Below are 26,146 nucleotides of genomic sequence, written 5' to 3'. Positions count from 1 at the left end.
TTCTGCAAGGTTGTATATAGGTCGCTAGATATTTCTTTCAAACAGCAGTCAGTGAATGTTAACCACATGGAACTGGTGATATGGGAAGGAAAGCATTGGGGCCCACTTGATTCGTGAAATTACTGTGCCGTACTGACCCAGAAAATGAAGGAGTAGTAGATGATCTAAATGTTTCTGACTTGTTCAGCAGGAAAAGTTGTAGCTGTGTTTCACGTTAATTACAATCACGGAGTTCTTAAAATAGTAACAATTAGGCTTGATAGAGCCTTTTTACTGCAGTCAAAGTTACAGTTTTAGAATAGGAAGAATATACTCACCTGGAGTTGTAGTAGAAGCAGTACCTAAAAGCAAAAACAAAAAAATTCTAGTAATTATAATTTGAAAATTATTGAGAGTTTATATATGTCAATCATCCCCTGGCCAATAAGTATGAGCTATAGAGATGAGCAGATGGCACCATTACTCCCTTTAAAGTCTTCTCTTCTACTAGGACTTCAAATGACTCCACGGCACCACAAAACTGGTATGGGTATCAGGCATTCTGAATCCAAAAGAAGGATATGATAAGGAGTGTTCAAGACAGGACTGACTAGTTTTCTGGACAATATGGAAGTGAGAATAGATAGCTATAGTAAGAGGGTCTGAGAGTCACTGATCAGTTCTGAAGATATTAAAGCAGCTGACATCCAGCTGCAAGAGCGCAAACCGCCTTCAGTTGCTAAGGGCTTGTGTATACATGCTTTTGCTCTTTGACTGAATTAAGAACTTGTTTCTTCCAACGATATTAAAACTTCCCATACTCTCACAGGGAATTCTGTAGATATGTCTAGCTAAAGAATGTTGTACTTGGCTGCTTATCGTGTTGCTCATTAGTCACACTTGTTTGGGGAAGATTAAGTTTGCATCTTTTTGATCCAGTCTTCATAATTGTCCAATTGTTGCTGCAGTCTTCATTATTAGAAGTATGAGCTACGGAGATGTGCAGACAACACCATTACTCCCTTTAAAGTTGAGTCAGTTTTATTTGAGAACAGTGGACAATAGCTGAGCTGGTGTTCATGAAAGACCATTGATAACATCTAAGATCGTCAAATTTTTATTTTGATGTTGACTTAACATATCTCCTCTCAGTGCTATTTATAACAGTTTGTTGATGGATGACATTGAGCTGTCATGGTCCGGTCCATGAAGTCCGCATTCCAATTCACGGTCCGTTCCATCGACCCTTGCTCCAGGTTTTCCTGTCTGCCCTGTTTCTGTTTCTGTTGAGCACTAATTGAGGCAGCTGATTCTCGTTGAGTCTGGCTGCATAAATACCTTCAGAGACCAGGGCATGGCTGCTGGATTACTCTAGTCTTTACTCCTTGCATCCCTTCCCCTGCCTTCTGTTTCCTCGCCTGAAGCCTTGCCTTGTCTTGCTGGTAACTCTCGCCTTATCTCGCCTGAAGTCTTGTCTTGGAGCCACCCTGTACTTAGCCCCCTTCCTGTCCCTTGCCTCCGCCGGATAAGCCAGGCCATTTTGCTGTTACCTACGGTTGGTTCTGTCCCTTCCTGTCCCTTTCCTCCATCGGGTGGAGATCCACGCCCTGGCCAGGTGATCTGCGCCCTGCCCAGGAAGAACTTCAAGACCCCAAGCCTCTAGCCCAGCCTTGCTTCAAGTCTCTAGCCAAGCTTCGCCTCAAGTCTCTAGCCTCGCCTCGCCTCAAGTCTCTAGCCAAGCCTCACCTCAAGTCTCTAGCTGAGCCTTGCCTCAAGTCTCTAGCCGAATCTCGCTCCAAGCCAAGCTTCAAGACCCCAAGCCTCAAGCCTCTAGTCTCAAGCCTCGCCTCAAGTCTCTAGTCTCAAGCCTCGTCTCAAGCCTCGCCTCAAGTCTCTGGTCTCAAGACTTTCCTCAAGTCTCTGGTCTCCAGCCTCGCCTCAAGTCTCTGGTGTCAAGCCTCGCCTCAAGTCTCCGGTCTCAAGTCTCTGGTCTCAAGCCCCACCTCAAGTCTCTGGTCTGCAGCCTCGCTTCAAGTCTCTGGTCTCCCACTTCGCCTCAAGTCTCTGGTCTCAAGCCCCGCCTCAAGTCTCTGGTCTGCAGCCTTGCCTTAAGTCTCTGGTCTCCCACTTCGCCTCAAGTCTCTGGTCTCCAGCTTCACCTCAAGTCTCTGGTCTCCAGCTTCACCTCAAGTCTCTGGTCTCCAGCCTCGCTTCAAGTCTCTGGTCTCCAGCCTCACCTCAAGTCTCTGTTCTCCAGCCTCATCCTGCCTGCCAGCCAAGTCACGCCCTTGCCTAGTTCTGGGGTCTGAGCTAGAGGCAAGACCCAGGTTCTGGGTCCTTGTCCAGTCTCTGGCTCGGAGTCCAAGCCCAGGCTCCTAGCTCTCTTGTCCAGTCCTGTTCCGGGTTCCCAGTTTTTGTGTCCATGTCCTAGCCCTCAGCCTGCATCCTAGTCCTGTCCCTAATACTTCAATGTCTGTGTCTTGCACTTGGGTCTGTTCTCAGCCACCACCTTTGACTGAACGATCCAGCCAACCATGGACCCAGCGACACAGACACTGTCGTATTCCTCTTGCCACCTGGGGTTCCTTTCTGTTAAATACCCTCCCACCTGCTCGGGTTGTCCATGCTCTGGATAGCCTGTTTGGTGGTCAGGAGGCTTCCGTAGAGGGGAAGGGAGGGGGTGCACTGCTATTCTAGTTCACGGTCCAGTCCATCGACCCTTGCTCCAGGTTTTCCTGTCTATCCTGTTTCTGTTCCTGTTGAGCACTAATTGAGGCAGCTGATTCTCGTTAGGGCTGGCTGCATAAATACCTCCAGAGACCAGGGCGTGGCTGCTGGATTGTTCTTGTCCTTACCCCTTGCATCCCTTCCCCTGCCTTCTGTTTCCTCGCCTGAAGCCTTGCCTTGTCTTGCCGGTAACTCTCACCTCGCCTGAAGTTGCCTGAAGCCTTGCCTTGTCTTGCTGGTAACTCTCGCCCCGTCTCGCCTGAAGTCTTGTCTTGGAGCCACCCCGTACCTAGCCCCATTCCTGTCCCTTGCCTCTGCCAGGTAAGCCAGGCCGTCTTGCCGTTACCTCTGGTTCGTTCTGTTCCTTCCTGTCCCTTGCCTCCGTTGGGTAAGCAAGGCCGTCTTGCCGTTACCTACGGTTGGTTCTGTCCCTTGCCTCCGTCGGGTAAGCCAGGCCATCTTGCTGTTACCTAGGGTTGGTCCTGTCCCTTCCTGTTCCTTGCCTCCATCAGGTAAGCAAGGCCGTATTGCCATTAACCTGCAGTGGGTTCTGTCCCTTCCTGTCCCTTGCATCCATCAGGTGGAGATCCATGCCCTGCCCAGGAGGAGCTTCAAGACCCCAAGCCTCTAGCCAAGCCTCGTGTCAAGCCTCTAGCCAAGCCTCGCCTCAAGCCTTGAAGTTTTGTCTTGGAGCCATCCTGTACCTAGCCCCCTTCCTGTCCCTTGCGTCCGCTGGGTAAGCTGGGCCGTCTTGCCGTTACCCTGTGGTTGGTTCTGTCCCTTCTTGTCCCTTGCCTCCGTCGGGTGGAGATCCGCGCCCTGCCCAGGAGGAGCTTCAAGACCCCAAGCCTCTAGCCAAGCCTCTAGCCAAGCCTCGCCTCAAGCCTTGAAGTTTTGTCTTGGAGCCATCCTGTACTTAGCCCCCTTCCTGTCCCTTGCGTCCGCTGGGTAAGCTGGGCCGTCTTGCCGTTACCCTGCGGTTGGTTCTGTCCCTTCCTGTTCCTTGCCTTCATCGGGTAAGCCAGGCTGTCTTGCTGTTACCTGCGGTTGGTTCTGTCCCTTTCTGTCCCTTGCCTCCGTTGGGTAAGCCAGGCCGTATTGGCGTTACCCTGCGGTGGGTTCTGTCCCTTCTTGTCCCTTGCCTCCGTCAGGTGGAGATCCGCGCCCTGCCCAGGAGAAGCTTCAAGACCCCAAGTCACTAGCCAAGCTTCACCTCAAGTCTCTAGCCGAGCCGAGCCCCAAGCCAAGCTTCAAGACCCCAAGCCTCTAGCCAAGCCTCGCCTCAAATTTCTGGCCAAGCCTCGCCTCAAGTCTCTAGCTGATCCTTGCCCTAGGTAAGGTTCAAGACACCAAGCCTCTAGCCAAGCCTTGCCTCAAGTCTCTAGCCAAGCTTCAAGACCCCAAGCTGTAAGCCTCTAGTCTCAAGCCTCGCCTCAAGTCTCTAGTCTCAAGTTTCTGGTCTCCAGCCTCACCTCAAGTCTCTGGTCTCCAGCCTTGCCTCAAGTCTCTAGTCTCCAGCCTCGCCTCAAGTCTCTGGTCTCCTGCCTCACCTCATGTCTCTGGTCTCCAGCCTCATCCTGCCTGCCAGCCAAGTCACGCCCTTGCCTAGGTTTGAGGTCCAAGCCAGAGGCAAGACCCAGGTTCTGGGCCCTTGTCCAGTCTCCAGCTCGGAATTCAAGCCCAGGCTCCTAGCTCTCTTGTCCAGTCCTGTTCCAGGTTCCCGGTTTTCGTGTCCATGTCCTAACCCTTACCCTGTATCCTAGTCCTGACCCTAGTACTTCAGTGTCTGTGTCCTGCACTTGGGTCCGTTCCCAGCCACCACCTTATGACATGAGCACTTTATCTGTTCAATTCCTACTGAATACAGTTTTGAGAGTGGTAAGTCTTGGTGTCCTGAACTAACAGACCTCTTTGGTATTACGATGTCTTCACATATTAATTGTTACTTGTCCCTCTCTCAGGGACATCTGCAGATAAGTCTACATAAAGCACATTGCACCTGGTAGCACATAGGACAAGTGACGTTCGTATCAAGCAGCAGTCAAATCTTAGTTGACCACTTGGACCTGGTGATAGGTGAAGGCAACAGCATAAGATGCCATTAGACCAACGGTCCCCAACCACCGGGCCATGAACCTGTACCGGGCCGCAAAGCATGCGCTACCGGGCCACGAGGAAACGCTATGAGTCAGCTACACCTTTCCTAATTCCCTGTCATGGTCACTGTTGAGCTTGAATGCACGCGAGGTCATTACCCGCGCATCATCCATGTCAGCGTGGGAAGAAGATCAACTCCTTGAGCTTGCAAATGACGATGGGCTGAAATGTTTGATATAACATCTCTGCCGGCATTCTGGATCAAAGTCAAGGCTAAATATCCTGAGATAGCAACGAAAGCACTGAAAATGTTGCTTCCATTTCCAACATCATATCGCTGCGAAGCGGAGTTTTCCGCAATGAATGCAACAAAAACTAAATTGTGGAATAGACTGGACATAAGGAACCTCCTTCGAGTATCGTTGTCTTCAGTCACCCCTCGAGAGGACCGTCTTGTTGCAGGGAAACAAACCCAGGGCTCCCACTGATTCAACGATATTGGTGTGTTGCAATATGCTCATATGGGGAAAATATGTGCTGTGTGTTTAACATCCAAATGTTACTTAAAATGTTATAATGCTATTGACTTATAAGTGACTTATATAACCATATAACAATTACAGCACGGAAACAGGTGATCTCTGTCCTTCTAGTCCGTGCTGAACGCTACTCTCACCTAGTCCCACCAATCTGCACTCAGCCCATAACCTTCCATTCCTTTCCTGTCCATATACCTATCCAATTTTTCTTTAAATGATAATATCAAACCTGCTTCTACCACTTCTACTGGAAGTTCTTTCAACACTTACTTCAAGCTCCCCTGTCCTCCCCTGATAATTGACTTATCACTAAATTCATGCGAGGAAAATATGCGCTGTGTGTTTAATATTAAATTCATTAGATAAGCCCTTTTAGAAACAAAATTGAGTGTATTAGCCACTTATCACGTATATTCCGGTTGTGATTAACACCCCACCCCCCCCGAACAGAATCGCCAAAAGCGATTTGTAGAAAAAAATCGGCACATACACGCAGGCGCAAGTCATGCATGTGCACTGGTGCCCGCGCAATGCTTCATGGTCATTGTAGTCTTTCTCAGGGTAAACACAACGTATTTGACTGCTACTCCTGTCTGTTGGCAATCCTACTCTGCGCCCCCCCGCCCCACCGGGTCGGCCGGTCCGCAAGAATATTGTCAATATTAAACCGGTTCGCAATGCAAAAAAGGTTGGGGACCCCTTCTTTAGACAATTGTGATTCCTTTGCCACACTAATGTAGACAAATGAAATGAGATGTTTTCAATGCACCTAATTGCTTCAGAAGGAAATGTCTCATGAAAATATCGTCGTTGCATTGTAACTGCCTTGCAAGTTTATTAATCTCTTAAGTTTATTAAGAAGGCATTGCAAGTTTATTAAGCAGCTCTTCAAACCAGACATCATGTTGCTTGATGGAGCTTTTGTACTGTAGTCAAAGCTTGCAAAATTTGTTCCCCACAAGAAAATTTTGTTCCTGAGTTCTGACCAGCTTGCCTTCAAATGACTCGTACATGTCAGATGTGGATGAACCCAGCAACAGATTCTCCATATCTTCCCTCCTCAGCTGTTTCCTTGTGCTACTGTGCCTAGCCTTTCTCCTGTGTGTCACCTTCTCATGATTTCAGTCTTCACCTGAAACTGGTTGTCACTAAAACAATGCTAAATCTGATTGAATTGCGGCCACTGTCCACAAAATATTTGTTCACTGAAAACTCCAATCACCAAACAAGACACAGTTCCCTAACTTCCCTTAGCCTAGCAATGACCTAAATATATTACTTCTGAATGAAACCTGGGAGTTCTCAAAGACTGGCAATTACAAGCATCAATTATTGTTTGCTAAGAAGACCAACTCTCTGTTTCAAGATTATTAAAGTCAAAAAATTCTTCAAGCCAGACATGATGTCGTTCAATGGAGCTTTGAACTGCAGTTAAAATTTGCAATATTTAGGATTTGAAAGATATACTCACTGGGAGTTGCAGTAGAACTAGCAACTGAAAGCAGAAAATAACAATTTGTTTAATTATAATTTGAAAACCATTGACAGTTATTAAAGGTCCACTATTACACTGCTAAACTATGGAGTCCTCATATCACACGGCAGGTTCAGCATTTACCTCGGGCCAACAGACATGCAACTAATGGAGAAGGTTAAATATTCCTGCTAAAAGCATGGTCAAATACAGCTTGCTTACGGTTGGGGTGACTAAATTCCTGGACTACATGACCAGTTTGGAGTTCAGTGAATTTGCAACCTCAGTCTATCTCGTCCCACCCACAGGGAATATTTTAAATATGTCTGCATAAAGCGTGTTCTACAATGATGCATATAGTTCACTAGATGTTGCTTTCAAACAGCAGTCAGTTAACGTTAACCACTTGGAACTGGCGAAAGGGGAATGAAATGGCATCGGAACCCACTTGACTGGTGAAATTCCTGTTCTGTACCGACCCAGAAAATAACAGACTGGTTGATGATCTTAATGCATCCAATTGTTGCAGGAGGAAAAGTTGTAGCTGTGTTTCACATTGTTGAAAATTAAGGAGCGCTTGAAATATAAATGATAAGGCTTGACAGAGCCTTTTTACTGCAGTCACAGTTATGCTTTTAGATTAGGAATGATATACTCACCTGGAGTTGTAGTAGAAGCAGTACCTTAAAGCAAAAAGAAAAATGTTCAGTTAATTATAATTTGAAAATTATTATCTGTTTATATATGTCAATCATCACCCGGCCATAATGTGGGCATCTTCTCTCTCCACAAGGGCTTCAATTGTCACCCACGGCACCACAAAACAGGAGTGTGTGTAAGGCATTCTGTAGTAAGAGAGTGGCAGAGTGATTGATCAACGCTGAAGACATTAAATCAGCTGACAGTACAACTTTTCTCTTCAGACATGTTCTGAAATCAATAATCACCATTGCCCCATTCAGTATTGAGGATAACAGGAATTACGTTAATATTAAGTGCATTTTCTGATTGTACTCATCTGCCGTCTATATAGGCAGAATATACATGCAGAAATAGATTGGCATCAGAATGCATTACATCAACTTGCATATGAGAGCGCAATGTGTTAGGCAATCTCTGATGTGCTGTTCAGTTTCCCGAACCCATCTTGTCCAATGCTGGCTACTGACAAGAACAATATTCCCTCAACTCCAGAACTGATCCTGACCCCTTCACATGTGCTTCGTACACCCTCTCCTCAATCAACCTCCAGCTTTCATTATTATCGGCTTATCATCAGTTTCACAATTGTCCTCTAAAAGAACGCATACATTTTTTTTGCTTTCTACTGAATTTGGAACTCCTGTGTCCCAATGATATGAAAATTTTGCATAGTTTTCTTTGTTCCTCACAGGAAAATTTTGTTCCTGAGTTCTGACCAGCTTGGCTTCAAGTGACTCGTACATGTCGGATATGGATGAACCCAGCAACAGATTCTCCATATCTTCCCTCCTCAGCTGTTTCCTTGTGCTACTGTGCCTAGCTTTTCCCCTTTGTTTCACTCTCTCATGATTTCAGTCTTCACCTGAAACTGATCGTTACCAAAACAATGCTAAATCTGATCGATTTTCAACCACTGTCCACAAAAAATTTGTTCATTGAAAAATCCAATCACAAGGCAAGACACAGTTCCCTAACTTCCCCTAGTACAGCAATGACCTAAATATATCACTTCTGAATGAAACCTGGGAGTTCTCAAAGACTGGCAAATATATGCAGCAATTATTGTTTGCTAAGAAGACCAACTCTCTGCTTCAAGATTATTAAAGTCAAAAAACCCTTCAAGCTAGACACAATATCGTCCGATAGAGCTTTGAACTGCAGTTAAAATTTGCAATGTTTAAGATTTGAAAGATATACTCACTAGGAGTTGCAGTAGAACCAGCACCTGAAAGCAGAAACAAACAATTTATTTAGCTATAATTTGAAAACCATTGACAGTTATTAAAGGTCAGCTTTTACATTGTGTAGTCCTCACATCACATGGCAGGTTCAGCATTTGCCTCGGGTCACTAATCGGGAGAGAAGTTTAAACATTCTTGCTGCAAAAGCACGGTCAAATAAGGCTTGCTTAAGGTTGGGGTGACTGGATTCCTGGACCACATGAACACTTCGGAGATAAATGAATTTGCAACCTCATTCTATCCCGTCCCACCCACAGGGAATTTTGTAAATATGTCTGCATAAAGACTGTTCGACAAGGATGCACATAGTTCACTAGACATTGCTTTCAAACAGCAGTCAGTGAAAGTTAACCACTTGGAACTGGCGAAAGGGGAATGAAATGGCATCGGAACCCACTTGACTGGTGAAATTCCTGTTCTGTACCGACCCAGAAAATAACAGACTGGTTGATGATCTTAATGCATCCAATTGTTGCAGGAGGAAAAGTTGTAGCTGTGTTTCACATTGTTGAAAATTAAGGAGCGCTTGAAATATAAATGATAAGGCTTGACAGAGCCTTTTTACTGCAGTCACAGTTATGCTTTTAGATTAGGAATGATATACTCACCTGGAGTTGTAGTAGAAGCAGTACCTTAAAGCAAAAAGAAAAATGTTCAGTTAATTATAATTTGAAAATTATTATCTGTTTATATATGTCAATCATCACCCGGCCATAATGTGGGCATCTTCTCTCTCCACAAGGGCTTCAATTGTCACCCACGGCACCACAAAACAGGAGTGTGTGTAAGGCATTCTGTAGTAAGAGAGTGGCAGAGTGATTGATCAACGCTGAAGACATTAAATCAGCTGACAGTACAACTTTTCTCTTCAGACATGTTCTGAAATCAATAATCACCATTGCCCCATTCAGTATTGAGGATAACAGGAATTACGTTAATATTAAGTGCATTTTCTGATTGTACTCATCTGCCGTCTATATAGGCAGAATATACATGCAGAAATAGATTGGCATCAGAATGCATTACATCAACTTGCATATGAGAGCGCAATGTGTTAGGCAATCTCTGATGTGCTGTTCAGTTTCCCGAACCCATCTTGTCCAATGCTGGCTACTGACAAGAACAATATTCCCTCAACTCCAGAACTGATCCTGACCCCTTCACATGTGCTTCGTACACCCTCTCCTCAATCAACCTCCAGCTTTCATTATTATCGGCTTATCATCAGTTTCACAATTGTCCTCTAAAAGAACGCATACATTTTTTTTGCTTTCTACTGAATTTGGAACTCCTGTGTCCCAATGATATGAAAATTTTGCATAGTTTTCTTTGTTCCTCACAGGAAAATTTTGTTCCTGAGTTCTGACCAGCTTGGCTTCAAGTGACTCGTACATGTCGGATATGGATGAACCCAGCAACAGATTCTCCATATCTTCCCTCCTCAGCTGTTTCCTTGTGCTACTGTGCCTAGCTTTTCCCCTTTGTTTCACTCTCTCATGATTTCAGTCTTCACCTGAAACTGATCGTTACCAAAACAATGCTAAATCTGATCGATTTTCAACCACTGTCCACAAAAAATTTGTTCATTGAAAAATCCAATCACAAGGCAAGACACAGTTCCCTAACTTCCCCTAGTACAGCAATGACCTAAATATATCACTTCTGAATGAAACCTGGGAGTTCTCAAAGACTGGCAAATATATGCAGCAATTATTGTTTGCTAAGAAGACCAACTCTCTGCTTCAAGATTATTAAAGTCAAAAAACCCTTCAAGCTAGACACAATATCGTCCGATAGAGCTTTGAACTGCAGTTAAAATTTGCAATGTTTAAGATTTGAAAGATATACTCACTAGGAGTTGCAGTAGAACCAGCACCTGAAAGCAGAAACAAACAATTTATTTAGCTATAATTTGAAAACCATTGACAGTTATTAAAGGTCAGCTTTTACATTGTGTAGTCCTCACATCACATGGCAGGTTCAGCATTTGCCTCGGGTCACTAATCGGGAGAGAAGTTTAAACATTCTTGCTGCAAAAGCACGGTCAAATAAGGCTTGCTTAAGGTTGGGGTGACTGGATTCCTGGACCACATGAACACTTCGGAGATAAATGAATTTGCAACCTCATTCTATCCCGTCCCACCCACAGGGAATTTTGTAAATATGTCTGCATAAAGACTGTTCGACAAGGATGCACATAGTTCACTAGACATTGCTTTCAAACAGCAGTCAGTGAAAGTTAACCACTTGGAACTGGCGAAAGGGGAATGAAATGGCATCGGAACCCACTTGACTGGTGAAATTCCTGTTCTGTACCGACCCAGAAAATAACAGACTGGTTGATGATCTTAATGCATCCAATTGTTGCAGGAGGAAAAGTTGTAGCTGTGTTTCACATTGTTGAAAATTAAGGAGCGCTTGAAATATAAATGATAAGGCTTGACAGAGCCTTTTTACTGCAGTCACAGTTATGCTTTTAGATTAGGAATGATATACTCACCTGGAGTTGTAGTAGAAGCAGTACCTTAAAGCAAAAAGAAAAATGTTCAGTTAATTATAATTTGAAAATTATTATCTGTTTATATATGTCAATCATCACCCGGCCATAATGTGGGCATCTTCTCTCTCCACAAGGGCTTCAATTGTCACCCACGGCACCACAAAACAGGAGTGTGTGTAAGGCATTCTGTAGTAAGAGAGTGGCAGAGTGATTGATCAACGCTGAAGACATTAAATCAGCTGACAGTACAACTTTTCTCTTCAGACATGTTCTGAAATCAATAATCACCATTGCCCCATTCAGTATTGAGGATAACAGGAATTACGTTAATATTAAGTGCATTTTCTGATTGTACTCATCTGCCGTCTATATAGGCAGAATATACATGCAGAAATAGATTGGCATCAGAATGCATTACATCAACTTGCATATGAGAGCGCAATGTGTTAGGCAATCTCTGATGTGCTGTTCAGTTTCCCGAACCCATCTTGTCCAATGCTGGCTACTGACAAGAACAATATTCCCTCAACTCCAGAACTGATCCTGACCCCTTCACATGTGCTTCGTACACCCTCTCCTCAATCAACCTCCAGCTTTCATTATTATCGGCTTATCATCAGTTTCACAATTGTCCTCTAAAAGAACGCATACATTTTTTTTGCTTTCTACTGAATTTGGAACTCCTGTGTCCCAATGATATGAAAATTTTGCATAGTTTTCTTTGTTCCTCACAGGAAAATTTTGTTCCTGAGTTCTGACCAGCTTGGCTTCAAGTGACTCGTACATGTCGGATATGGATGAACCCAGCAACAGATTCTCCATATCTTCCCTCCTCAGCTGTTTCCTTGTGCTACTGTGCCTAGCTTTTCCCCTTTGTTTCACTCTCTCATGATTTCAGTCTTCACCTGAAACTGATCGTTACCAAAACAATGCTAAATCTGATCGATTTTCAACCACTGTCCACAAAAAATTTGTTCATTGAAAAATCCAATCACAAGGCAAGACACAGTTCCCTAACTTCCCCTAGTACAGCAATGACCTAAATATATCACTTCTGAATGAAACCTGGGAGTTCTCAAAGACTGGCAAATATATGCAGCAATTATTGTTTGCTAAGAAGACCAACTCTCTGCTTCAAGATTATTAAAGTCAAAAAACCCTTCAAGCTAGACACAATATCGTCCGATAGAGCTTTGAACTGCAGTTAAAATTTGCAATGTTTAAGATTTGAAAGATATACTCACTAGGAGTTGCAGTAGAACCAGCACCTGAAAGCAGAAACAAACAATTTATTTAGCTATAATTTGAAAACCATTGACAGTTATTAAAGGTCAGCTTTTACATTGTGTAGTCCTCACATCACATGGCAGGTTCAGCATTTGCCTCGGGTCACTAATCGGGAGAGAAGTTTAAACATTCTTGCTGCAAAAGCACGGTCAAATAAGGCTTGCTTAAGGTTGGGGTGACTGGATTCCTGGACCACATGAACACTTCGGAGATAAATGAATTTGTAACCTCATTCTATCCCGTCCCACCCACAGGGAATTTTGTAAATATGTCTGCATAAAGACTGTTCGACAAGGATGCACATAGTTCACTAGACATTGCTTTCAAACAGCAGTCAGTGAAAGTTAACCACTTGGAACTGGCGAAAGGGGGATTAAATGGCATCGGAGCCCACTTGACTCATGAAATTCCTGCTCTGTACTGACCCAGAAAATTACGGACTGGTTGATGATCTAAATGCATCCAATTATTGCAGGAGGAAAAGATGGAGCTGTGTTTCACATTAATTGTCATCAAGGAGATCTTGAAATACAAACAATGGGGCTTGACAGAGCCTTTTTACTGCAGTCACAGTTACGCTTTTAGAATAGGAAGGATATACTCACCTGGAGTTGTAGTAGACGCAGTACCTTAAAGCAAAAAGAAAAAAAGTTCAGTTAATTATAATTTGGAAATTATTATCTGTTTATATATGTCAATCATCACCGACCATAATGTGGGAGAGTCTTCTCTCTCCACAAATGCTTCAATTGTCACCCGCGCCACCACAAAACAGGAGTAGGTGTAAGGCATTCTCAATCCCAAAGAATTGGACAGTAAGGAGTGTTCAAGACAGCGGTTACAAGAATTTTGGACAGTTCAGAAGTGAGAATTAATACCTAAAGGAAGAAGGTGTCAGACTGTGTGATCAGCTCTGAAAACATTAAATCAGCTGACAGTCTATTTATATTTATCAATCATCCCCCGGCCAATAAATGGAAGAGTCTTCTATTTGACAAGGACTTCAACTGACACCAGAGCACCACAAAACCGGTGTGGGTATCAGGCATTCTGAATCCAAAAGAAGGGTATGATAAGGAGTGTTCAAGACAGTACTGACTAGTTTTTTGGACAATATGGAAGTGAGAATAGATAGCTATAGTAAGAGGGTCTGAGAGTCACTGATCGGTTCTGAAGATATTAAAGCAGCTGACATCCAGCTTTTCTTTTCAGGCTATGTTCTGAAATCTATAACCAGCATTGCCCCATTCTGATTTGCAGCTGCTGACTGAAGATGCCAAGTAAGAATGACTTCAGACCTCTTGATAGCTTATTATGCTCCTTCGCTGCTTCATTTCCTGCAAGAGCGCAAACCGCCTTAAGTTGGTAAGTGCTTGTGTAGACATGCTTTTGCATTTTGACTGAATTAAGAACTTGTTTCTTCCAACGATATAAAAACTTCCCATACTCTCACAGTGATCTCTGTAGAAATCTCTAGCTAAAGAATGTTGCACTTGGATGCTTATTGTGTTGCTCTTTAGTCACCCTTGTTTGGGGAAGATTAAATTTGCATCTTTTTGATCCAGTCTTCATAATTGTCCAGTTGTTGCTGCAGTCTTCGTTATTAGAAGTATGAGCAATGGAGATGAGCAGACAACACCATTACTCTCTTTAAAGTCGAGTCAGTTTTGTTTGAGACCAGTGGACAATAGATGAGCCGGTGTTCATGAAAGACCATTGATAACATCTAAATCCGTAAAACTTTTATTTTCATGTTTACTCAACATGTCTCCTCTCAGTGCTATTTATAACAGTTTGTTGATGGATGACATTGAGCAGTTCATCTGTCCAATTCCTTCCGAATACAATTTTGAGAGTGGTAAGTCTTGGTGCCCTGAACTAACAGACCTCTTTGGAATTATACTGTCTTCACATATTAATTGTTATCTGTCCCTCTCTCAGGGACTTCTGTAGATACGTCTACATAACGCACGTTGCACCTGGTAGCACATAGGTCCAGTGATCTTCGTATCAAGCAGCAGTCAAATCTCAGTTGACCACTTGGACCTGGCGATAGCTGAAGGCAACAGCATGAGATGCCACTAGACAATTGTGATTCCTCTGCCAGACTAATGTAGATAATGAAGGACAAATTAAATGAAATGATTTCAATGCATCTAATTGCTTCAGAAGGAAATGTCCCGTGAAAATGCTGCTGTTGCATTCTAATTGTGTTGCAAATTTATGAAGCAGCCCTTCAAACTAGACACGATGTTGCTTGATGGAACTTTTGTACTGTAGTCAAAGTTTGCAATATTTAGAATGGGAAGGATATACTCACTGGGAGCTGTAGTGGAACTTGCACCTAAAAGCAGAAAGAAAATAGTTCATTACATTAAAATTTGAAAAATATTGACAGTTTAAAGATCAACCATTACCCTGCCAGGCTGTGGAGGAGTCCTCAAATCACACAACAGGCTTAATAGTCAACTCTGGTACCACAAATCTGGAGTGGAGGTTGTGCATTCTTTCTTTGAAATCATTCTAATATAAGGATTATTCAAGGTTTGTGTGACAACTTTTTTGGACTAAGTGATTACTTTAGAATTTAATCGTGTTAGAATGTTCATTCTATCCCATTGCTCATACGGGGTGTTTTGTAAGTATGCTTGCAGTTAGCATATTTTTTGCAAGATAGCACATAGGTTGCTCAATGTTGCTTTTAAACAGCAGACAATCTAAGTTAACCACTTGGAACTTGAGATACGGGAATAGGACAGCATGGGAGTCCACTGGACTTTTGCAGTTCCTTGGCCGGACTGACGCAGAGAATGAAGGACTGGTTGAGGTTCTGAATGTATCTCATTGTTTCAGAAGAAAATATTGTTGCTGTGTTTCAAGCTAGCCTTAATCAATGAGCTCTTAAAAACATAGATGATGAGGACTCATGGAGCATTTTTACAGTAGTCAAAGTTTATCCCATTAGAATAGGAAGAATATTCTCACCTGTAGTTGTTGTAGGTGTGGGACCTAAAAGCAGAAACAGAGCAATTCAGTTAATTAAAATTTGAAAAGTGGTGACAGTTTAGATACATCAATCATCACCCAGCTGATATGATAGCTATGGTAAGAAGGCGGGAGAGTGAATGTTCGGTTCTGAACACATTAAATCAGCTGACTGTTCAACCCTTCTTCTTCCAAGGCTTATGTTCTGAAATCTATGACCACCATTGGCCCATTCATGTTTTGCAGCTACTGACTGATTATGGGAAATCAGAATTACATTAATATTAAATGCATTTCCTGATGGGACTCATCTGCTGTGTATACAAGCAGAATATACAGTCAGAAATATATTTGGTATCAGAATGCATTACATCAACTTGCATATGAGAGCGCAAAGTGTTAGGCAATCTCTGATGTGCTGTTCAGTTTCCCGAACCCATCTTGTCCAATGGTGGCTACTGACAAGAACAATATCCCTTCAACTCCAGAACTGATCCTGACCCCTTCATACCTGCTTTGTACACCCTCTCCTCAATAAACCTCCGGCTTTCATTATTATCAGCTTATCATCAGTATCACAATTGTCCTATTAAAGAATGCATACTTTTTTTTGTTTTCTACTGAATTTGGAACTCTTGTGTCCTAATGATATGAAAATTTTGCATAGTTGTCTTTGTTCCTCACAGGAAAATTTTGTTTCTGAGTTCTGACCAGCTGGCATTCAAATGACTCGTACATGTCAGATGTGGGTGAATCCAATAACAGATTCTCCATATCTTCCCTCCTCAGCTGTTTCCTTGTGCTACTGTGCCTAGCTTTTCCCCTGTGTGTCACTTTCTCATGATTTCAGTCTTCACCTGAAATTGACGGTCACCAAAACAATGCTAAATCTGATCGATTTGCGACCATTGTCCACAAAAAATTTGTTCACTGAAAACTCCAATCATGAAGCAAGACACAGTTCCCTAACTTCCCGTAGCAGAGCAATGACCTAAATATATTACTTCTGAATGAAACGTGGAAGTTCTCAAAGACTGGCAATTACAAGCAGCAATTATTGTTTGCTAAAAAGACCAACTCTCTGTTTCAAGATTATTAAGGTCAAAAAATTCTTCAAGCTTGACACGATGCCATTCGATGGAGCTTTTGAACGGCAGTTATAATTTGCAATACTTAGGATTTGAAAGATATACTCACTAGGAGTCGCAGTAGAACTAGCACCTGAAAGCAGAAAAAAACAATTTATTTAATTATAATTTGAAAACCATTGACATTTATTAGAGGTCAGCTATTATACTGCTAAACTGTGGAGTCCTCACATCACACGGCAGGTTCAGCAATTACCTCGGCCCACTAACGGGGAGAGAAGGTTAAACATTCTTGCTGCAAAAGCACGGTCAAATAAGGCTTGCTTAAGGTTGGGGTGACTGGATTCCTGGACCACATGAACACTTCGGAGATAAATGAATTTGCAACCTCATTCTATCCTGTCCCACCCACAGGGAGTTTTGTAAATATGTCTGCATAAATCATGTTGTACACAGATGCACATAGTTCACTAGAGATTGCTTTCAAACAGCAGTCAGAGAAAGTTGGAACTGGCGAAAGGGGAATGAAATGGCATCGGAGCCCACTTGACTCGTGAAATTCCTGTTCTGTACCGACCCAGAAAATAACGGACTGGTTGATGATCTAAATGAATCCAATTGCTGCGGGAGAAAAAGCTGTAGCTGTGTTTCACATTAATTATAATCAAGGAGCTCTTGAAATGCAAACGATGAGGCTTGCCAGAGCCATTATACTGCAGTCACAGTTACGCTTTTAGAATAGGAAGGATATACTCACCTGGAGTTGTGGTAGAAGCAGTACCTTAAAGCAAAAAGAAAAAAGTTCAGTTAATTATAATTTGAAAGTTATTATCTATTTATATATGTCAACCATCACCCGGCCATAATGTGGGAGAGTCTTCTCTCTCCGCAAGGGGTTCAATTGTCACCCACGGCACCACAAAACAGGAGTAGGTGTAAGGCATTCTCAATCCCAAAGAATTTGGACAGTAAGGAGTATTCAAGACAGCGGTTACAAGAATTTTGGACAATATAGATATGAGCATTGATAACTATAGCAAGATGGTGGCAGAATGAATGATCAACTCTGAAGACGTTAAATCAGCTGACAGTCTGTTTATGTTTGTCAATCATCCCCCGGGCAATGAGTGGAAGTGTCTTCTATTCAACAATGACTTCAACTGACCCCACGGCACCACAAACTGGTATGGGTATCAGGCATTCTGAATCCAAAAGAAGGGTATGATAAGGAGTGTTCAAGACAGGACTGACTAGTTTTTTGGACAATATGGAAGTGAGAATAGATAGCGATAGTAAGAGGGTCTGAGAGTCACTGATCGGTTCTGAAGACATTAGGCCAGCTGACTCCCGCTTTTCTTTTCAGGCTTATGTTCTTAAATCTATAACCAGCATTGCCCCATTCTGTTTTGCAGCTACTGACTGAAGATGCAAAGTAAGAATTACATTCAGACTTCTTGAGAGCTTGTTATGCTCCTTCTCTGCTTCATTATCTGCAAGAGCGCAAACTGCCTTCAGTTCCCAAGTGCTTGTGTATACTTGCTTTTGCTTTTTGACTGAATTAAGAATTTGTTTCTTCCAATGATATAAAAACTTCCCATACCCTCACAGGGAATTCTGTAAATATGTCTAGCTAAAGAATGTTGCACTTAGATGCTTTTCGTGTTGCTCATTAGTCACACTTGTTTGGGGAAGATTAAATTTGTATCTTTTTGAGCCAGTCTTCATAATTGTCCAGTTGTTGCTGCAGTCTTCGTTATTAGAAGTATGAGCTATGGAGATGAGCAGACAACACCATTACTCCCTTTAAAGACATGTCAGTTTTCAGGCTTACGTCTGTTATATCCGCTCTTGCAGATAATGAAGCAGAGAAGGAGCATAACAAGCTCTCAAGAAGTCTGAATGTAATTCTTACTTTGCATCTTCAGTCAGTAGCTGCAAAACAGAATGGGGCAGTTCATTACATTATAATTTGAAAAGTATTGACATTTTAAAAATGGACAATAGATGAGCCGGTCTTCATGAAAGACAATTGATAACATCTAAGACCGTAAAACTTTTATTTTCATGTTGACTCAATGTGTGTACTCTCAGTGTTATTTCTAACAGTTTGTTGATGGATGACGTTGAGCACTTCATCTGTTCAATTCCTACTGAATACAGTTTTGAGAGTGCTAAGTCTTGGTGTCCTGAACTAACAGACCTCTTTGGTATTACAATGTTTTCACCTATTAATTGTTATCTGTCCCTCTTTCAAGGACTTCTGTAGATACGTCTACATAATGCACGTTGCACCTGGTAACACATAGGTCCAGTGACGTTCGTATCAAGCAGCAGTCAAATCTCAGTTGACCACTTGGACCTGGCGATAGGTGAAGGCAACAGCATGAGATGCCACTAGACAATTGTGATTCATCTGCCAGACTAATGTAGATAATGAAGACAAATGAAATGAGATGATTTCAATGCATCTAATTGCTTTAGAAGGAAATGTCTCATGACTATATTGTCGTTTTGTTGTAACTACGTTGCAAGTTTATTACTCTCAAGCAGCCTTCAAACCAGGCACGATGTTGTTTGATGGAGCTTTTGTACTGGAGTCAATGTTTGCAATATTTAGAATGGCAAGGATTTACTCACTGGGAGCTGTAGTGGACCTTGCACCTAAAAGCAGAAAGAAAACAGTTCATTACATTATAATTTGAAAAGTATTGACATTTTAAAGATCAACCATCACCCTGTGGAGGAGTCCTCACATCACACAACAGGCTCAACAGTCAGCTCTGGTACCACAAATCTGGAGTGGAGGTTGTGCATTCTTGCTTTGAAATCATTCTAATATAAGGAGTATTCAAGGTTGGCGTGACTACATTTTTGGACTAAATGACTACCTTGGAATTTACATGTGTTAGCATCTTCATTCTATCCCATTGCTCATACAGGGTATTTTGTAAATATGTTTGCAGTTAGCATATTTTGCAAGATAGCACATAGGTTGTTCAATGTTGCTTTTAAACAGCAGGCAATCTAAGTTAACCACTTGGAACTTGAGATACGGGAATAGGACAGCATGGGAGTCCACTGGACTTCTGCAGTTCCTTGGCCGGACTGACGCAGAGAATGAAGGACTGGTTGAGGTTCTGAATGTACCTCATTGTTTCAGATGGAAAGATTGTTGCTGTGTTTCAAGCTAGCCTTAATCAATGAGCTCTTAAAAACATAGACGATGAGAATTCATGGAGCATTTTTACAGTAGTCAAAGTTTATCCCATTAGAATAGGAAGAATATTCTCACCTGTAGTTGTTGCAGGTGTGGGACCTAAAAGCAGAAACAGAGCAATTCAGTTAATTAAAATTTGAAAAGTAGTGACAGTTTACATACGTCAATCATCACCTAGCTGATATGATAGCTATGGTAAGAAGGCGGGAGAGTGAATATTCAGTTCTGAACACATTAAATCAGCTGACTGTTCAACCCTTCTTCTTCCAAAGCTTATGTTCTGAAATCTATGACCACCATTGGTCCATTCATGTTTTGCAGCTACTGACTGATTATGGGAAATAAGAATTACATTAATAATGAATACACATTCTGGAGGTACTCATCTGCTGTCTAAGTTGAGCACAGTAGACATGCAACAATATTTTGTATCAGAATGCATGACATCAACTTGCACATGAGATCCCAATGTGTTACGGAATCACTGATGTGCTGCTCACTTCACTTTACCCCTCGTGTTCCATGATGGCTGATGTGACGATCTGTTTCCCCTCAGCTCCAGAACTGGTCCTGACCCCTTCGCAAATGCCGTCGTCCACACTGTCCTCAATAGAGCTCCAGCTTTCCGTATTACCAGCGGATTATCAGAATCAGAATTGTCATTGTCATCCAAATTCTTGTCCATGTTTGCTATATCTCCTTCTAACAATATCTCCTCCTTTATTCACACATCATCTCTCCATCAATACTTCAATGTGCCTCATCAGCCATTATCTGTGACAAGTACAATCTGCACTCCTTTGCCTTCAATAGGTGTGAAATGGTATCCACAAAGCTGTCAGTGGCATGTGTAATGCACATGGGAAATAAGTTGTGGGCGGTTTGGGTCTCCAAATGGATCAGCTGTCTTTGGCATTGGAGCAGGTAATAAAGGAGGTCTTTTCTCTTGAAAGATTCTCTTTACATGGTTACATGGAAGTGAGCATAGATAGCTATAGTAAGAGGGTGGCAGAGGGATTGATCAGCTCAGACCACATTAAATCACCTGGAGGTCCACATTTTTTTCTAAAACTTATGTTCTGAGCTCTCTATAACTTGCATTTACCCATACTTACAATGTGATTGAGGGCAGGTGAATCGTATTCTGTAGTCTTGGCACATCTGATCACTTTGATCGTCGTTCTTACAGAAGAATCCACGAGCAACATTACACCTGTTCACCACAGAGAAGGAACATGTAATGGAGTCATTGAAGAAGCTCTCAATGCTTTTTGGAATGAAGTAATATTTGTGAAACAATATGAGCAGCTTTGTTACGTACGGTTCAATGTTCTCTCCAGTCTGTGAGGCTGGAACCCCTGATGTTGTCTCCACCTCACAGGTGATTGGATAAAGGCAGATGCGGTTGGGAAATTGAATATACAGATGGTTAAAAACTTCATAATCTCCCTCTCCTGATGGGTCATCAATGTTAAACCATTCAGTTTTGCATATTTTTGCTGAAGATGAGAAAAAAACGTTAAAACTTTACATTAATAGTGAACACATTTTGGTGGAACTTATCTGCTGACATTGTCGAGCATAGCATACATTCTGCATCAAAATGTATCATATCAACTTGCAGATGAGACCGCAATGTGTCAATGATAAATGATGTACTGGTCACTTTCCTTTACTCTTCCTGTCCCATAGTGACTGATGGGACTGTTTCCACTCAGCTCCCAGAGCAGGTCCTGACCCCTTCCAACAAGACAGGTACTGTACTGGATCTGCTGTTGAATGAGCCTGGCCATTTGACCGAATGTTCAGTGGCTGAGCAGTCAGGGAAAAGTGACTACAAACAGTTAATTTTTAAGATAGCTATCGTTAAGCTTAAGTCTGAAACCCATGGGAGAGTATTAAATAAGAGCAGTGTCACGGTCCCAACTGTTAATTCCTCTTATTCTCCTTATTCTCTTTTCCCATGTTCTCCTGGGCTCCTGGATTGTGGCACGTGATTCTCATCTAAACCTGCAGCATAAAATCCCTGGCTTTGCATCCACTCGTTGCCAGATTGTTGCTTCAGCCAGTGTGATAAGTATTGCCTGCCGTTGGTCTTTCCATTTAACGCTCCGTGTCAAGATAAGTGTTGCCTGCTGCCTGTCTCCTGTTTGCCGTTCAGCTCCAGCAGTGCCCTGTGTCAAGAAAAGTTTTGCCTGCCTCCTGCTCTTCCGTTCATCCGTGCTGTTTGCCGGTGTTAACCGTGTCTCTCGACTGCTTAGAATTGTGTGTTCTAAGTTCTGTTCCCGCGCTGTTTGCCCGTGTTAACCCAGTCTCAGTTAACAGGAGCATGGCATGTCGCCCGCAGCTCTCCCCCAGCCACGCTCATCCCCTTGTCTGCATCCCGGCTGTGCCTCATCTCGCCGTCCGTCTACATTCTCCGCTGGCTTAGTGGTTAATTGCCGTGTTCTCACTGTAGCGACCCGGTTTTGATCCACGGACCAGCCTCGCTCACTCCTCCGCTTTCCTCTATCTAATCCCCGCTCCCCGGCCTTCCCTGCAACTATTAATAAACACACTTCTGATTACGCTACCTCTGTGTCAGTGTCCTGCGTTTGGGTTCACCCGTTCTCTCCGCGACAAGCAGGGCAAATTCAGAGAGCATTAGGCAGGAACTGTGGACAGTGAATTAGGAACAGCATTTTTGTGTATGTCCATATCCAACCTGTGGAGTGTGTTTAAAGACCGACTTCCCACAGTACAAAACAGGTACATTATGTTCCTGTCAGAAGAAGGGACAAAGATGGTAATGGAAGAGAACTTTGGATACTGAGAGAGGTGGTGAATTTAGATAAGAAGTAAAAGCTCAGGAAGATAAGATCAAGCACAACCCTTAAGGATTACAAGTAAGCCAGAAACAAACTCAAAAAAAATTAGAAAACCCAGAGGGGGCCATGAAAAATCATTGGCAAAGGGGAATAAAGAGAGTCCTCAGGCATTCTATACATACATCAGGAGGAAGAGGGTAAGTGGGGAGAAGGTTGAACCCCTCAACAATAGAGGGGAAACATTCAGCTGGATGTGGAGGATGTGGGTGAGTTCCTTAATGAGTAGTGACGAAAAAGAATGACTTGCAGGATAGGGAGTTCATTGCCAAATATAGTAACATGCTAGGGCATTTTGATGTAAGTGAGGTGAGATGTTGGATCTCTTAAAGAGCACTGAAGTGGGTAAGTCCATGGTGTCTGGTGGAATATGTCATCTGGTTCGGATATGGCCCAAGTGCGGAGTGAGAGACACTGAAGCAAGTCGATAGTTCACAGACTTTAATGCGAACAGTGTTATAGGGAAAAGAAAACAATAAACGCTAGGCCAAAACAGGGCCATTCACAAAAATTCTCGAATGGAAAATAAAGCCTACACTGCAGCTGAAAAGAACAACTAAGAATAAAACAAATATCGCTAGTCTCCAGAGTCAGTTAACTCAACAGTCCAATTTCTCGGGCAAAGCGAAATGTAGATAACAAAGCGTAGCTATGTCCAAGTCTTGACAAATACTACGACGGAATGAATGGAGTTAAATACTATCACAATGAAATCATGATTAGCTGACGTGTGCATATTCACGAGCGCAATTGCCGAATCTGATGCGCTGCTGAATCTGTGGTTGTGACTGGGCCCTCATCTCTAGGCGCAGCCCCTGAGGCGCCACAGACCCATGTCCATTGGAAGTCCCGAAAGAGGGACTTGTCCAAGGTGTCCTTCAGTGATGCTGGTAGATAAGTGTCATGGTGTGCACTGCCAATATCAGAGCCAAAGACTTCCATGTAGAGAAAGAAAAAACAAGAGCTTAGACAGAGGTAACTCAACCAAGTGACACCGTGAGACAAATCATTCTCAAAACAAGGACCCTCCGATTGGAGGTAATACAGCATCTGCTTCAAGAATAAAATGAACACAGAATCTGAATTTATCAAAATAAACTTAAACAGAAAGCACCAGAAACTGCATTACAAAGAGCGAGTCGCTCGAGAAAAACACAAGAAACTAAAACCATTAATAACTTTTAAGCAACAATTAACCAATTCAGGTGATCTAAAAACCCCAGAGCCCAAAAGCTCTCTGATGCCTTGCACAGGTCTGAAGTCACCACAAAACCCCCTTCTTTACAGCTGGCACCTGGTGTCCCAGGAAGATCTAAAAACTCGAGAGACCTGGGGAACGAGAGAGAGGCATGGGAACCCCAACAGACTGAGAGACCGGGGAATCTTGAGGGGCCTGGGAATCCCCTTCAGACTGAGAGACTGGGGAATCTTGAGGGGCCTGGGAACCCCAACAGACTGAGAGACCGGTGAAATCTTGAGGGGCCTGGGTACCCCAACAGACTGAGTGACCGGGGAATCCTGAGGGGCCTGGGAACCCTCACAGACAGAAATCAAGAAACCTCGGGCGGGGCCAGAGGGTGGCTTGGGAGTCTGAGATGGGGCGGACATTGAAAAACACTAAACATATTAAGCCTTGGAAATGATTGGGAAATGAAAACCCTGGGAACATAGAGAAAAGTCTTTGGAAAACCTTGAAACCATGAAACTTGAAACCTAGAGAAGGAACCTTTTCAAATCTTGTTCACAGTGTTTTACTGTTCACTATTTTTTCCAGACACAATTAGGATATACTCAATTTTACAGATCAAGACAGCATAAACAGCTTTCTTTCATCGCTAAGCTAGGTGGTTCTCTATCAATCTGTTTTAAGTTGCTACATAAAAATTCAATGTTCCCAGTCTGTACCATGACTTGCATCAAGGGGCTAAAAATACTCTTGATTGGGTTACTTTACTTGTGTACTTGTACACTCCAGCCAGGGTTCAGCTTTTGGAGTAGGGCTCTTCCAGAATTTACACTATTGACTTGAATGACGATTTGTTGAATCAATTGAAAAGCTTGCTCGAAGCGCTCATTTGTAATGCAGATCTGAGTCATGGGACCACAATGCTGGGAACCTGTGTACTTGTGACTTGAAAAGCTTGGAATAGATACCGGAGAAACGTAATGTAGACTAGAGAAGCTCGGTATATAGACTTGGGACTCTCGGAATGTAGAGTCAGGACATGCACTGAGAATAGAAGGCACCCTCTCCTCAAGCCACCAATGTCAAAACATCACTGTTCAAACTTTCCTGGGTCAATTACTTGGCAAAATCCTTCTGTCACGCTGGAGACAGAAACATGAGTTCATACATAGGAATTCAACGGAATATTGCTGTCTCGACGGATCACTCTGACGAATGAATCTCATGGCCAAGGTCAGCTGCTCTCTCTCCGCTGGGTCCAATACTATCACAATGAAATAATAATTAGCTGACATGTGCATATTCACCAGTGCAATTGCCGAATCTGATGCACTGCCGAATCCGTGATTATGAAAGGATATACAGCAGTTTATTGAGAAAGATAAGAGAAGAGACTGCTGACCAATATCTTTTGTTCTGTCTAGCCACAGGCATCATCTCAGAAAACTGGCAGGTTGCTCCGTTATTTTGAGAAGAGGAGAAGATGGAGGCGCAACGCAACTCGCAGCGGCCACTCCGGTGGTGATGTCTGTTATCTGTCAAGTAGGGTGCCGTGCACAATCCTGATTTGATGGAGACAGATGTGAGAGCACGGAGGAACATCTGGTGAAACTTCTGAAATGTCTGCTTCACTGCTGTTGCAACTGTGTGATCCAGAATCTCCGGAGGGGAAGGCCCCGAGTCCTCGGCTTTGCTTGTTGCTCAGCGGCCGGGTTGGGGTCGAAGCATTTGGCAGAGGATGGTTCTCGGTGCTTGGTGTCGGAGGGCTGGTTGGAGGCTCGAAATTTTCGGACGGACTCAGAGTCCGCTGCGGTTGTGTGCTTCCAATGGTGCTGCATCGGCAAGTTTGCGGCGCTTGGAGGTTCATGGCAGGGAGAATATCTCCCTTCTACCGTCTGCGAGAGATGATGGGGCTATCGGGACTTTAAGACTTTTTTTTACCGTGCCCGTGGTCTGCTCTTTATCAAATTACGGTATTGCTTTGCACTGTTGTAACTATATGTTATAAATATGTGGTTTTGTCAGTTTTAGTCTTGGTTTGTCCTGCGTATTTTTGTGATATCATTCTGGAGGAACATTGTATCATTTTTTAATGCATGCATTTCTAAATGACAATAAACGAGGACTGAGTGCCCTCATAATCTAATCTAATCTATTCAGAGGGAACAAGGGATAATCCTGAAAATGATACACCTGTGTGTCTCAGGTCAGTGGCATGGAAGTTACTGGAAAGAATTCTTAGGTGTAGGATTCATGAGCA

General features: G+C 43.0%; 2 protein-coding genes across 2 annotated transcripts in view; both read right to left on the bottom strand.

Annotated features, from left to right (window-relative positions):
- The window catches only part of LOC134337693 (uncharacterized), a 48,231-nt gene extending 39,970 nt beyond the window's left edge, over nucleotides 1-8,261 (bottom strand). The window contains exons 1-3 of the mRNA XM_063032885.1: nucleotides 8,063-8,261; nucleotides 7,476-7,499; nucleotides 318-341 (exon numbers count right to left, since the gene is read on the bottom strand). Coding sequence (XP_062888955.1) covers nucleotides 318-341; nucleotides 7,476-7,499; nucleotides 8,063-8,261 — 247 coding nt within the window. The remainder of the gene's footprint in view (nucleotides 1-317; nucleotides 342-7,475; nucleotides 7,500-8,062) is intronic.
- Nucleotides 8,262-8,718: 457 nt separating this feature from the next.
- LOC134337692 (uncharacterized) overlaps nucleotides 8,719-26,146 on the bottom strand; it is a 194,524-nt gene continuing 177,096 nt past the window's right edge. Inside the window, exons 6-17 of the mRNA XM_063032884.1 lie at nucleotides 21,158-21,335; nucleotides 20,952-21,049; nucleotides 19,912-19,935; nucleotides 19,257-19,280; nucleotides 17,377-17,400; nucleotides 16,729-16,752; nucleotides 15,532-15,555; nucleotides 14,867-14,890; nucleotides 13,124-13,175; nucleotides 11,260-11,283; nucleotides 9,368-9,391; nucleotides 8,719-8,743 (exon numbers count right to left, since the gene is read on the bottom strand). Of these exons, the coding sequence (XP_062888954.1) occupies nucleotides 8,719-8,743; nucleotides 9,368-9,391; nucleotides 11,260-11,283; nucleotides 13,124-13,175; nucleotides 14,867-14,890; nucleotides 15,532-15,555; nucleotides 16,729-16,752; nucleotides 17,377-17,400; nucleotides 19,257-19,280; nucleotides 19,912-19,935; nucleotides 20,952-21,049; nucleotides 21,158-21,335 (545 nt within the window). The remainder of the gene's footprint in view (nucleotides 8,744-9,367; nucleotides 9,392-11,259; nucleotides 11,284-13,123; nucleotides 13,176-14,866; nucleotides 14,891-15,531; nucleotides 15,556-16,728; nucleotides 16,753-17,376; nucleotides 17,401-19,256; nucleotides 19,281-19,911; nucleotides 19,936-20,951; nucleotides 21,050-21,157; nucleotides 21,336-26,146) is intronic.

The sequence above is a fragment of the Mobula hypostoma genome, chromosome 25, assembly GCF_963921235.1.
Source record: "Mobula hypostoma chromosome 25, sMobHyp1.1, whole genome shotgun sequence".
NCBI lineage: Eukaryota > Metazoa > Chordata > Chondrichthyes > Myliobatiformes > Myliobatidae > Mobula > Mobula hypostoma.
Note: the sequence above shows the minus strand (reverse complement) of the source record. Positions and strands in the feature narration are given on the sequence as shown.